The 12,360-nt window shown below is 47.3% G+C and overlaps 1 protein-coding gene across 11 annotated transcripts in view; it reads right to left on the bottom strand.

The window, feature by feature from the left end:
• The window catches only part of TRRAP (transformation/transcription domain associated protein), a 112,450-nt gene that overhangs the window by 77,834 nt on the left and 22,256 nt on the right, over positions 1-12,360 (bottom strand). For all 11 annotated transcript variants that reach the window (XM_047089075.1, XM_047089073.1, XM_047089081.1 and 8 more), the window contains exons 13-21: positions 11,609-11,687; positions 10,286-10,520; positions 9,248-9,608; positions 9,062-9,159; positions 8,389-8,583; positions 7,745-7,936; positions 5,692-5,857; positions 3,928-4,184; positions 1,434-1,634 (exon numbers count right to left, since the gene is read on the bottom strand). In XM_047089075.1, coding sequence (XP_046945031.1) covers positions 1,434-1,634; positions 3,928-4,184; positions 5,692-5,857; positions 7,745-7,936; positions 8,389-8,583; positions 9,062-9,159; positions 9,248-9,608; positions 10,286-10,520; positions 11,609-11,687 — 1,784 coding nt within the window. The remainder of the gene's footprint in view (positions 1-1,433; positions 1,635-3,927; positions 4,185-5,691; positions 5,858-7,744; positions 7,937-8,388; positions 8,584-9,061; positions 9,160-9,247; positions 9,609-10,285; positions 10,521-11,608; positions 11,688-12,360) is intronic.

Genomic DNA, 12,360 nt, shown 5'->3' with positions numbered 1-12,360 from the left:
GATGAGAACCCCGGAGGGACATTTATCCATGATGGGCATCGTCCCCCATAGATGTTTAATAAAGCCTGATTGAAAAAAAAGAAAAAAAATCACAGAACTCACTATGTGGGTAAGGTTTGAATACAGAGAAGTGAACAGGCAGAGCTCTACACTATGACACAACAGGACAGTCAGCCCTGAGCAAAGGGAGGGCTTTGAGTGGGTCCAGGCCACGAAATGCTGGTTTAAGACCAGATCTGTCTGCAAGGAGTTCAGGAATCCAGCTGGCATCTGGCTTACTAAAACGGCGGAGTCACTTAGATGCACGCGGAGGCCTACTCTAACACCCTTTAAAAAAACAGCCAGTACGGGATGCCTGGGTGGCCCAGTCAGGTGAGCGTCCGACTTTGGCTCGGGTTACGATCTCAGTTTGGTGTGTGAGCTCAAACCCCGCATCAGGCTTGCTGCGGTCAGTGCCGAGCCCGCTTCGGATTCCCTGTCCTCCTCTCTCTCTGCCCCTCCCCAACTTGCATGCTCTCTCTCAAAAATAAAACATTAAAAAAAAAAAAAAATACCCAGTATGTAATGACTAGATAAACATCCTGAAAAGACACGGTAACAAAAGTTCTAAGGGAGGGTGGAAGAAGGCTGGCTCTACAATAAGGCGGAGAAGTCAACCTCAACAATGTAGATCATGGTAAAGTGGACCAACATGCATGTGACAAAGGACCAGGAGGGCTCGATGAGGTGAAAGGGGGAACAGTTTTCAAAATGACAAAGCAAAAGTAGCAGAGTGGACACTCGGGCATGATGCTGGGCACGCTGCCTGCCCATTTGCTACCCAACGAGACAGGAGTTCCAAATGGCAGATGGAGAGAGACCACAGAGCTGCCCGCAGAGGGCTCAGGAGCCAGGAGAGACAGCAGGTGCTACGTCTGGATAGAGAATGGGAGAAGTGGGTGCTCAGGAATGACAAGTATGGGATAAACTTGGGTTCTAATGACACGTGAAGTAAAGCCTGATAGGCAGTGAAACGGACTAAGTTCAAGGAAGGGGTGGGCTGGGCGGCAGTGTCTCCTGCTCCATCGGGAAACATGAAACTGCTCAAGGGTCCAGAGTTCTCCGGGCAGTACACCCCCACCGGCCTCCTGGTGTCAGGAAAGCCCCTTTGCCACCCAAGCTGGTCCCCCAAAACAGTCTGTCCTTTGAGCTAGAAACGCCCTCCCAAAGGGCACCTGCCTGGCTCAGTCAGGAGAGCATTTGACTCTTGATCTTGGGGTTGTGAGTTAGAGCCCCACACTGGGTACAGAGCTTACTTACAAACAAAATCTTAAAAAAGAAAATTCCCTGGCAAGAAAGACATGTTTTATTTACGTATTTGCAAACAGAAATTCACTTTCTTAAAATGAAATGTATAGTATCTTTAAGAAGCTCCTGCACATTTCCAAATTTACCTTCTCCATCGGGAGCTGAAGAGATGCTTTACAATCAGAAAACTCCACCGTGATACTGGGGCCTTGAACCTCGGTCACAACATAGTGCAGCTTCTGGGACTCCTTCAACATCTTCCTGTTACTACCACCAAATTTACCAAGTACACGATAGGCCACGTGAGAAATGCTATCAGCAGGATTGCGTAAAGTGCGCCATAAAGCCTAAAAACCAAAGTACTTTGATTAAAATCCTTGCAAGGCAAGGCATCCTCATGGTTCACAAATCAAACTTTTCAAGTTATAGAAAATTATACAGCAAAAATTCTTCCTCCCATCTCTGTCCCCCAAACACAAATTTCCCCTTATTGGGAGAAGCCAATGTTATTAATCTTATGTATTCTTCCAGAAAAATTTTCTTTAAAAGAAAACGCAGATATAAACATAAATGTTCTTCCATGCTCCTGAAACACACACAGTAGCATATGATAAACATCGCAGAGCTCAAGAGCAAGAAAACTAAGCAATATATCGTCTAAACATATATACAAAATGGGACCAGAAGAGGCATGGAGGCAAATGCTCTTTACTGTTAAAGTTCTCGTCCTGGATTTGATGGTGAGTTCTCAGGTTTTTACTTCGATTATTAGGCTTTATAACTTACGAACAAGATAAATTCCTACGAATAGGATACATAAACGATCTTATACATTTCAAACTTCATGTTAGAAAGGATGGTGAAGGGCGAAAACACAATCATGACAGGCCCCGCATTCTGGGAACAGATAACAAGTACGCGCACCTTGTATCAGCATATAAGGACCACACACACTCAACTGTTTCAAAAAACTCTTGTCAATCTTCCCACATTCTTTCACCTAAACTATCTAAGTCCTCAAAATTCCTATGTCTGTCTAGGGGCACCTGGGCGGCTCATTTGGTTTAATGTCCGACTCCTGATTTTGACTCAGGACATGATCTCACAGTTCGTGAGTTTGAGCCCCTTGCTGGGCTCTGCATGGACAGCAAGGAACCAGCTTGGGATTCTCTCGCGCTCTCTCTCTGTCCCTCTCCGGTTCATGTGCAGGTGCAGGCGTGCTCTCTCTCTCAAACTTAAAACAAAAAAATGTCTATTTAAGTCTATTTTCTTAGATCACCTTCCATAACAATACCAGATATTAGCATCTAGCACCAGCCAACGTAAAATCTTAGAATTTTCTTTAAAGCAAAATTTCAACTTCTCTTATGTTCCTAAAGGTCCACCAAGGCCTGTCCGTCAGGAACCCCTGCTGAGAGGTGCTAAGCCCCCCCTCCCCCCAACCTCTACCGCTCCACCCGGCCCCACCACTCCTCATGTACCCTCAGGAGAGGGAATTTCTGCTTAACCCCCCGGGAGGGGGTGGCACTGGGAGCGAGTGCTGGTTGAGGAGACCACAGAGAAACAGACTATGACACTTGTCTAGTATGGGGGGCGGGGACCACTGGGGCTCCAAAAGCAGGAAGGAGCCTCGCCCCGTCTCCCAGGACTGTCTGCCTCATGAAACAGCAAGAGGCCCATGAGCCCAGCCCCACTTCCTCCTCCCACATGCTGCTCACCCACACCTGGGTCAGGCCCAGGGTTTTTGCCTTCCAGAACCAACAGTGCCGTTCTCTCCTGAGGCAGGCTCTCTGTCAATCCTCCAAAGGATGGCTGGGAAAGTGGACTTGGAGGCCCTGACCCAACCGCCAGGCCCATCCTCTCCCACCCAGATGGCACACAGGGTCCCTATCTCAGGACTGGGGAGGAAAGTCTCCCAAACCCAGCTTCAAGTGCACACTGCAGTTTCCAATCCAGACTCCTGTCTTTTAGGGTTACTGAGTCTCCATCCTTTGAAGCTGGCATTCGGACCTCTAGTTGGGGCCAAATACTCCAAAGCAGAGAGGCAATATAGTGACAGGCAGCCTACGCTTCTAACAATTACCGACTACATTACAAATCCGTAACGACAGCAAAACGTGAAGGCAAAACCTAATATCTGACATCCAAACTCTAAGGAAGAAAACATGTTTTCAAAACCATCTCAATTATCTGCTTCATTTCCCTTGACCCGAAAGTGAACACCTGCACTTCCTCAGGAGTGTGATTCTCTTCACTGCAGCATCCCGAGATCTTTCGTGGACAAAGAAAGGCTCTTCCCGGCAGCACATAGCAACCACAGCACCTGCCCTCACAGGTCATCAACTTAAATGAGTCTGTGACCCTCGTGAATACCCTGAGAAAAGGGCAACACTGCAAAACAAATGTCTATTTAATACATACTTCTACACATCTTTTCATAAGCCAGGAGACTCATGAAGAGGTTAAAAACTACACCACTTCATCTTGCAGAGAGCCCAACACGGGGCACAGGCAGCTCACTGGGGGTGGGGGTGGGGGCTGTCATTTCCAGAAACACTAGCCTAGAAGCCCCGGGAAAACCGGATCCGTGAGCCCCCGACAGCTGGCGCTGGGCCGGCCCCTGCGAGAACGCACACTTACCTGCATGAGCTCCGCACGGACAGGCTGGATGTGGTCGTAGAGGAAATCGGGCTGTAGGTTGTCCACACACAGCTCCAGGGTCCTCAGGCCTTGGCTGACCAGCGTCTGCGAGCCGTTGAGAGCAGACACCAGGGGATCCATTAACATGGGCAGGTAGGGCAGGAGGGAGCTCAGCCGCACGGGCACCGTGAGACACAGCTCCACGAACAGGTCCTTCATGTGCTGCTTGTGCAGGCCGCTCTGCAGCATGTTGAGGCCTAGAAACGGGGTTTGTGGGCATCAGAGAAGAACATCACCCCCAGACGGGCCAGAGTTAATCGTACAGAATAACTGTTCCACCTTCTACTATCAACATCAGCGCAATGACAGGAAGACATTTTACGTCTCATCTACTACATCAGCTAAACCTATTCTAGAACCATGACCCTTCTGTCCGTCATGTTCATGGTGACAACAGCAGGCTGCATACAACTGTAACGTAAGCTATGATACAATTACTTAATGTTAATTAATCCTAATGAGGTAGCTAATATCACACACGGATCTTTTAAGAATCACGTTGTTTTTAACAAGCCTGATCCGGAGACACAAGACTCCAGTAAGATACATTCACCTCAAGCTTGAGGTTTACAACCTCACGTTTTTTCAGGTTTCCAAGAGACCACAGTTGAGGTCTCTGCTGTAAAATAAACTTTTTTTTTTAAAATCCACTTTCATTTCCTGCAAATGGAGAAGATCTTCCTTCTCACAAAGACAACATCCCTGCTTTTTGTGAGGGTAAGCTGAGCTCCTTCCTAACTGAAACATGTCAGATCAGGACCTGCCCTGAGTGCTCAGAGACCAGCTAGAAAGAGAAAGGCCTAGAACAGTGGATGCATCCCAGGCAGTGCAGGATGGAGAGAGCACAGAGAAAAGATCGATCAGGGAAGGCATCACAAAGTAACAGCACTGGATTCAGGGTCCAAAGGAGGAGAAGGAGAAAGGTTAAGTTCCCAGAGGGGATCCACTCGAACAAAAGTAGGTAGGGAGAAATGAGCCTGGGGAGGAGGAAATGAGACTCCACAGAACAGAGGACTCAGGCTGGGGAATGACTGGAGATAGGGTTAAATAACAGATGGCAGAACTGGATCATGGGCCACCTTGCAGGGTGGACTCATGGCCATGTTACAGGCAACATGGCGACTTTTTCCCAATGCCTCCTGGGTACTATACGTTGTAAATGGCTTTTCTTTAAGGATCCCCTTTAGCTCTAGATCTTGAAAGCATTCCTGGTCACACCGGAATTGCAGGATTCTGGTTACGTAAGTTTAGCTCAAAGTAAAAATACACACTTATAAATCAGCTTTATAATTGCTTTTTCTCTTCTTATTCTGACTCTCTCTCAAACTAGGGATCCCTGATATTACTACTAAGCCACTAGAAACCACTTTGTAGACTTGCTTACCAAATGCTACAAAAATACAACCAAGTCCTAACCAGGGTGATGGAAACCTTCCAACTCCTGTTCAACTCTTGTGTAGGGAGGGGAAGGTCCATCCCTGAACAAGGGGGCTCCCTTCAAAGTCCTACTGCCTTTAAAGAGAGTGGGACACGGGAACATGAACACATGGACACACACACACACCTCTGGCAGGGGATACGTACATATATCCCGTCACCAAGACCTTCACGGGATGCAGAGGATGAATGAACCCCACAACCACAGTCAGCCAAACCCACACATGCACACAAGACTAAAAGGCAACCAAAAATCACTGCTCTGACCTTGCAGGAGGTTTGGTAGGAGAGGCAAAAATTCCTGATACAGGAGGTCATGGCTACCTCCCCCAATGGAGCGGAACAGGGCCCGGAGCAGCAGGAAGTAGTTATAGGGCTCTTTGGCAGTCTGTGCAAGTTCCATTGAGCTGTTCACGATCTTGTGCAGGTGGGGCTGCGCGGTGGAGAAAAGGCAAGTTAACACGCTCTAAATGAGGATGGGCGACACCCTCAGAACTCATGCTGAAGGTTCACTGTAAACAGGGATGGAAGGTAGTTCTGACGAGTTCACTCCTAAAGGCAAAACAAAACAAGACCTTTCCATCCTTTATTTGGCTCAGATTATTTGTCTTGAAATATTATGCTGGTTTCCACCAGGATGGCTGCAGAAGAAGTGTTTAATAGGCTCCTACGTTACTAGGCAGTTACACGATGTTGAAAAGGTAACACTCTGGAGCAGGAACCAGAGGGTCTGTCCGTTCTGCTCTGCAACTCAATATGGTCACTTCCCTCCTAAGACTAAATAATCAAACAGGATGAAGATGCCCATTTCCTAGAACAATCTAAATGCAGAAAGTAACCGAAAGGAAGTGGAACCTCACGATCAAAAAGGATACACACAACGTCTGGAAGAGCCTCAAAAATTGAGATCGTAAGATCTTGGAAGACTTAATCACAAAAAATTTTAATAATAATAATAATAATAATAAAAGTACTCTACCAGCTTATAATAACTTTAATTAACATTTAAAGCCAGACTAGCTTTTTATTTTGTACTTCAAATGCTGATTTTAACATGTAACAGGTTCAGCTGCACACGAAATGTTCTACAGGTATGTTTACAGTGAACTGTGTCACTGACATTGTTCCCGATTTGTTATCATACGTGGCACAATGTACGTGTGCATGTATCCTACCATCAGGTTTTATTCTGGTTTTGTTGTTGTGCATCTAATATTGGCAAAAATTAAATTTTTCAAAGACACCAAATTGTGTGGACGCATATTACAGTTAAGCGTTTGTTCTTAGAAAAATACAAGTATTTTTCTTTTAGGTGAACACAAAAGTAACGTTCAGGTTGTTGCTAAGTGACTGCGACAGAACGGAGAAAACCTGAGGGAGCGGTCACGTAAAAACAGAGATTACTGGTGCTCCTGGTCACCGCCTATACATTTACTGCTCCAGGAGGAAAAAAAAAAAAAGGATCTTGTTTGTGTCTTCAGAAGCCCCCCCCCCCGCCCCCCCCCCCCCCCCGCGGGAAGACATCACACTTCAGATAAAACTGCTGCTAATACTCAGCTTCCTACAGGAATTAAAATATTTTGCCTTAAGTGGAAATGAATTTTTATTAGGTTTTTGTGCCACCGTCTGGTGCCTTTTCAGTGGGACATGTAACCACGGGTAAGTTTTTTTTAGCCGTTTGCTAAAATCAAGTAACTGAAGAGATGGAATTAGACTGCACTGGTCATCCACTACGTTAGGAGACATGTCCCTCCGAAACGGTCCTAGTAGATACCAATTAGTTAGAATTCATAAAGAGGAAAAACAAACAAGCGGTCCCGAAATGAGATGTTCCCCGTACTGCCAAGGAAGACAACACGGCGAAGACACAAAGTTAGAGCGGAAGACGGCTGACAGAATCAGAACTGTTACAAAAGCCACCTGTTTCTCTTTGGACAAGAGAAGCTGGTAAAGAGTAAAGAGATTTTTCCCTTGTTTTTTTCCCATCACTCAATTTTTAAAATAAGAATGATGTGCTATTTTATTTGTGTAATCCAGAGAAAGAAACTGGAATTAAAAAAAAAAAAATTTAGTGGTGGCAATACTAACAACAACCCACTGCCTGCCATGGGCACTCTGAAGCTTTCATTTCAAATCATGGATGAATCCTCTGAAACGTTCTTCACATTTAGGCCCTTACTGGCCCGAATATCTATGAACTCAAAGAGCACTTTACAAATCTAAAAACAATACCTCCCATTTCCGTGCAAATGGAGAACAGGAAGCAAAACACAACCCAAAACTCCCCAAAACAAAGTACACTTGGCTCCACGAGCTTTACCTTCAGCATTTGTTCGTTTTCAGCTGCAAAGAGGGAGACTGAGCCAAAGACCAGCTTGAACAGCTTGAGGTACAGGTTGGAGACCTCCACGCTGGAGCCCATCTCCGGCAGGCGGTCCAGGAGGTACTCCACCAGGATTGTGGCGAACAGAGCCGAGGTAGTAGGGTTCGCCAAGAAGGAGTTGGCAACAATCTGTCACAAGGAGAAATGTGCTTGACAAAAACAATCCTCAAAGTAGCCTTAACACTAAGTAATGAACTTTCCAAAAACACAAAATCAAATCTGTAACAGACAGCACAAGAAATTAATTATCCACCCTAGGAAAAAAATTTGTAAATCTGCCAAGCACGGAGTAGGGCCGTTCACCTCAAACACTCACGTCCATTATTTTATCTTCACTGTCAAATACCAGGAGCCTACATCTAACATATATTTAATTTCTACTAATGAAAGAAACTGATCCGAGACATCTTGACATTTTGAACAAAAAATATTATGTCCTAACATCTCTCTAAATTTTTCTACCAGCACATCCTTAGGCATATCATTTAGAACACCCTCAAAATAAAGAAAATGCCAAGCGCTCCACACATCAACAAGTAATTTTAAAATCAACGTTCAAAGGATAAGACAGAGTTTTATACCTGAAGAGCGTAATTTTTTGAGATTCTTTCCACCATGTAAGGGACTGTTGTCTGAAAGATTTCTTTAAACGTTAAGGGATTCATCATTGTGAACACGCCGGCGAAGTGTTCCAACACCTCCTTCTCCTCCTTCATTCTGACGGTCTGGCAGTTTGCTACTCGGATGTAGGTCTGTCCATTTCCAGCTATCTGGACCTAGCACAGGGAAGAAACCCATGGATGTTAAAACCAGGCGTCTCTGAATGTATTCCATGACATAACTGGACCAGCTGCATGTTTAAAACACAGCGTTTGAATTACATAATAAATGTCCTCCCATCTTTTTAATTCTCTATTCTCAGCTTACTTTTGGAAAATAATTAAAACAAGCAAAAAAGCTTTGCTAAGCGTTCCACGCGAGAACAAATTTAGTAAAACTTCCATCTTGCTTCCACTGCGTTCCATGTACACAGACCGCCTCCCCCACCAAATGCTCACGCTGACACTTACAAGGAAAATCTTCACCGTTAAAGCAATGCCACACTACAGAACAAGAGCAAATCTGGGGACACGAACACTGCAGACAATCTGCAGTAAATCGAGCCTTTTAGGACCCCTTCCATCACATCACCGGCACCCTCATCCCAGGGGCGTTTCCCACACTCAGGAGCCTGGTTTGAGGGCACTTCCTTACCTGATAAATATCTAAAGCCTGCATTGCATATTTCACAAGTTTTATATAAATCTGAGTCTCTTTGGGCTGTAACTGCTTGTTGGGAATGAACTGAGCTTCTGGAAAAGAGAGAGCATAATCAGTTAAGGTGAACAACACCCACTCTGCAGAAAACATCCCATCTAAATAATTCAAGAGCGGAATTACCACCAGGTGCTTTACATGACGTTATGCCCCACGTGATGGTCTTGACGCCACAGACCAAGGTTTTGACCAAACTTCGGCAATCTGTGACCTGGAATGTCTGCTTGTCCTCTTTATCCTTTTCTCCTTGCTTTTCAAACGGAGGCACAGGGGCCGGGGTCACGGGGGTGGCTGGGGTCGGGGGTGGGGGCGGGGCGGGGGTGGGGACAGGCGCAGGGGAGGGGGCGGGGCCCGGGGCCGCAGGGGCAGCGGGCACCCCGGGCAGGGCTGCCTCCACCGCTCCAAGTTCTGACTGAGGCTTGCACTTCTTAAAGATGGCAGAGAGCTGGTACCGGGCAATGGTGTGGAATTTGAGGACAAAGACCTAGCAGAAAGAGAAAGGGGAGAGAAAGACAAAAATCATTCTTCTTCCACAGGCTGGCAGCCCTTCCAGGAGACAGGAGAAGCTCTCTGAAGCCACTTGCCGAAGAGAAGTGTGCCATCCTCCCCAAGGAGAACTACAGTGGCGTCCCTACCTCCACTGTCACTGTGAGGAATCTGGCTCAGAAAAGCTGGGGGACTTGTCGCAGAAGCCTAGACGCGTGGCCCAGACGACTCCAGACCCACACTATCGGCTGCTGGCCTCAGCAATCACACTGTACTCTGTCCCCACGCGCCCAACCGGGCGCCTCCCCCGGCTATACAGTGTGCCTGTAATCCCTCTTCTAGGTACTCGCCAGGAACCACACAGTGTCCCTGAAATACTTGCCAGGAACAGTGTGGGAGCGTCCACGTATCATTTACTTCGCGCTCACGACAATCCCGGGAGGCAGACACTGACCGTATCCCTGGCTAGGAGCAGGCTGGCACAGAGAGGTTAAGCATCTTGTCCAAGGGCACCTGGCTAGCAGGGGATTTGAACCCAGGCGGTCTGACACCCGGGATTGAGCTCGGCAATCGGAAGGCCACATGACCTGGTCAGTAAACCACCGGTACGAGTCCAGAAGCGGGCACTGGGATGAAAGCACGCAGGACGCCCACACCTCCCAGGAGAGCTGGTACCTCCAGCATCCGCATCAGGACGTCCCTCCCGTTGCCGCTCTCCTGCTCGCTCTTGGAACGGATGCAGTCCACCAGGTTCAGCAGCAGCTTGCAGGACATGGTCTGGATGCTGCTGGGCAGGGACTCGTCATCGATGTTCTTGGCAAAGAGCTGGACGGCGAGGGAGAGGTCGCTGAGGGGCAGGTGCTGACGGACGTGGTGCACGAGGTCGGCCAACGTGCTGTAGGCGAGGGGCCTGTGGGCAGAGACCCCTGCTAGCGAGCGCCCGTCCCAACATGCCCGCAGGGCCGCGTCTGCGGGCCACCACTTCTCCCACTACCTGCCCCAGGAACACAGCACAGGGGCGGTGCACCTGGGGAACGCTTTCTAGGTCCTCTAGGAGTGACACCATCTGATGCCCAGTTGCAGCTGGTTCAACCCCAAGCTACATAAAAAGTGTCTTTGTATTGGGGCGCCTGAGTGGCTCAGTTGGTTAAGCGTCTGACTTCGGCTCAGGTCACAATCTCATGGTTCGTGAGTTCGAGCCCCGCGTCGGGCTGTGTGCTGACGGCTCAGAGCCTGGAGCCTGTTTCAGATTCTGTGTCTCCCTCTCTCTCTGCCCCTCCCCCACTCGCACTCTGTCTCCGTCTCAAAAATAAACAAACATTTAAAAAATAAAAATAAAAAAAAATGTCTTCGTATTTGTAACAATTCTACATGGCCATCACAGTGAATAGTCTACATCGTATTCAAAGTATTCTTCCTATTTTTCAAAAGATCTATCACAGCTCCCAAATTAGAACCAAAAAATTAGTAATGTTGACTCATTTTACACTGTAAAAAACGATAAACTGTTAATTTTCTCCTTTAGAAAGAAACATGGTCACAACCACATTTATTTTATGAAATGAATAAAAAACAAAGACTAGAAGGAAATGCACCAAAATATTATCCATGTTACTTGAACTCCTTATGGAGAACAAAGATGTTTGTTTTCTTCCCTTCTTTCTTCTCGTTGGGTACTTAAACATTCTTTTATAATAAAGAGATATACTTATTATATAAACAGCAAACAAAACAAAACAACCCCAACAAAAAACCAATACGAGTCAGATCAAGTTGTGCCTACAACTGACATCAAGACAACTACTCTGAATCTTCCCTTTAAGCCAACACACAAAAACCAACCTAAAGCGTTCCCAAATTTCCCGCAATTCTAAATCCCCACGGGAGAGTAAAGGTCTGTGGAGAGCGTCTGTTGAAACGCTCACACATGAAGGGCCAGGGCCCACCACCCCGACCCCCCCGATTTAGCCAACAGATCTCATGGGCTGAATATCGTACCTGAGAGTCTCCCGAGCAGTATATCCTGATCCAATCAGTATGGATTCATCAAAGAGCTTGTCCATGCAAGGGATGAACTCTAGAACACAAACACCCAGTGCACACGTCACCAATTACACCCATGACACAGCAGGCTTCCTCACGGTAGCCAGCCTGCTGTCAACAAGCCATCTAGACTGGGAGACGCGTGGGCAGGAGAAAATCACACGCGCCGTATTTTAGTCAAAGACCCCGGCTTTGCTGGGCCGTGTGCTGTCAAAGACACAGTTGGGATCACATGTAGAATCAGGGGACAAACCAGACCAAGGGAGCTTCCCGGCCCCTGGCAGAGAACCTGCCCCAGCGCTTCACTGCAGGCCCGCCCCATCCTCCTCAGAAGCTGCCGCCATCGAGGCGCCTGGTGGGCTGAGCCGGAAGAGCACGTGACTCTCAATCTTGGGGTTGAGTCAAGCCCCACACTGGGTATAGCGGTTACTTAAAATCTTAGGGGGAAAAAAAAAGCTGCCACTATTGGCCCACACCTGCCTGGAGAAGAGGGGCAGTACCCTCTAAATGCCCCTTTATTCACTGCCCTGGAGTCCTCCCCTTCTTAAACATTTTATGCTTACTCGTTATGGAGGAATACGGAGAAAGAAGGGTATTTCTCCACATAAAGTACCAAAGTCTAGAAATTTTGCAGGGTTCTGGTAGACATAGGTCCCAACTCCCTGGATGAGTGAGGCTCACCAGGGTTCTGTCTCTAATCCTACAGG

Source organism: Lynx rufus, unplaced genomic scaffold (assembly GCF_022079265.1).
Source record: "Lynx rufus isolate CCGP_SWC_20201006 ecotype Redwood Valley unplaced genomic scaffold, mLynRuf1.p SCAF_27, whole genome shotgun sequence".
Classification (NCBI taxonomy): Eukaryota; Metazoa; Chordata; class Mammalia; order Carnivora; family Felidae; genus Lynx; species Lynx rufus.
The sequence above is the reverse complement of the archived record's forward strand: the minus strand, read 5'-3'. Positions and strand labels throughout refer to the sequence as shown.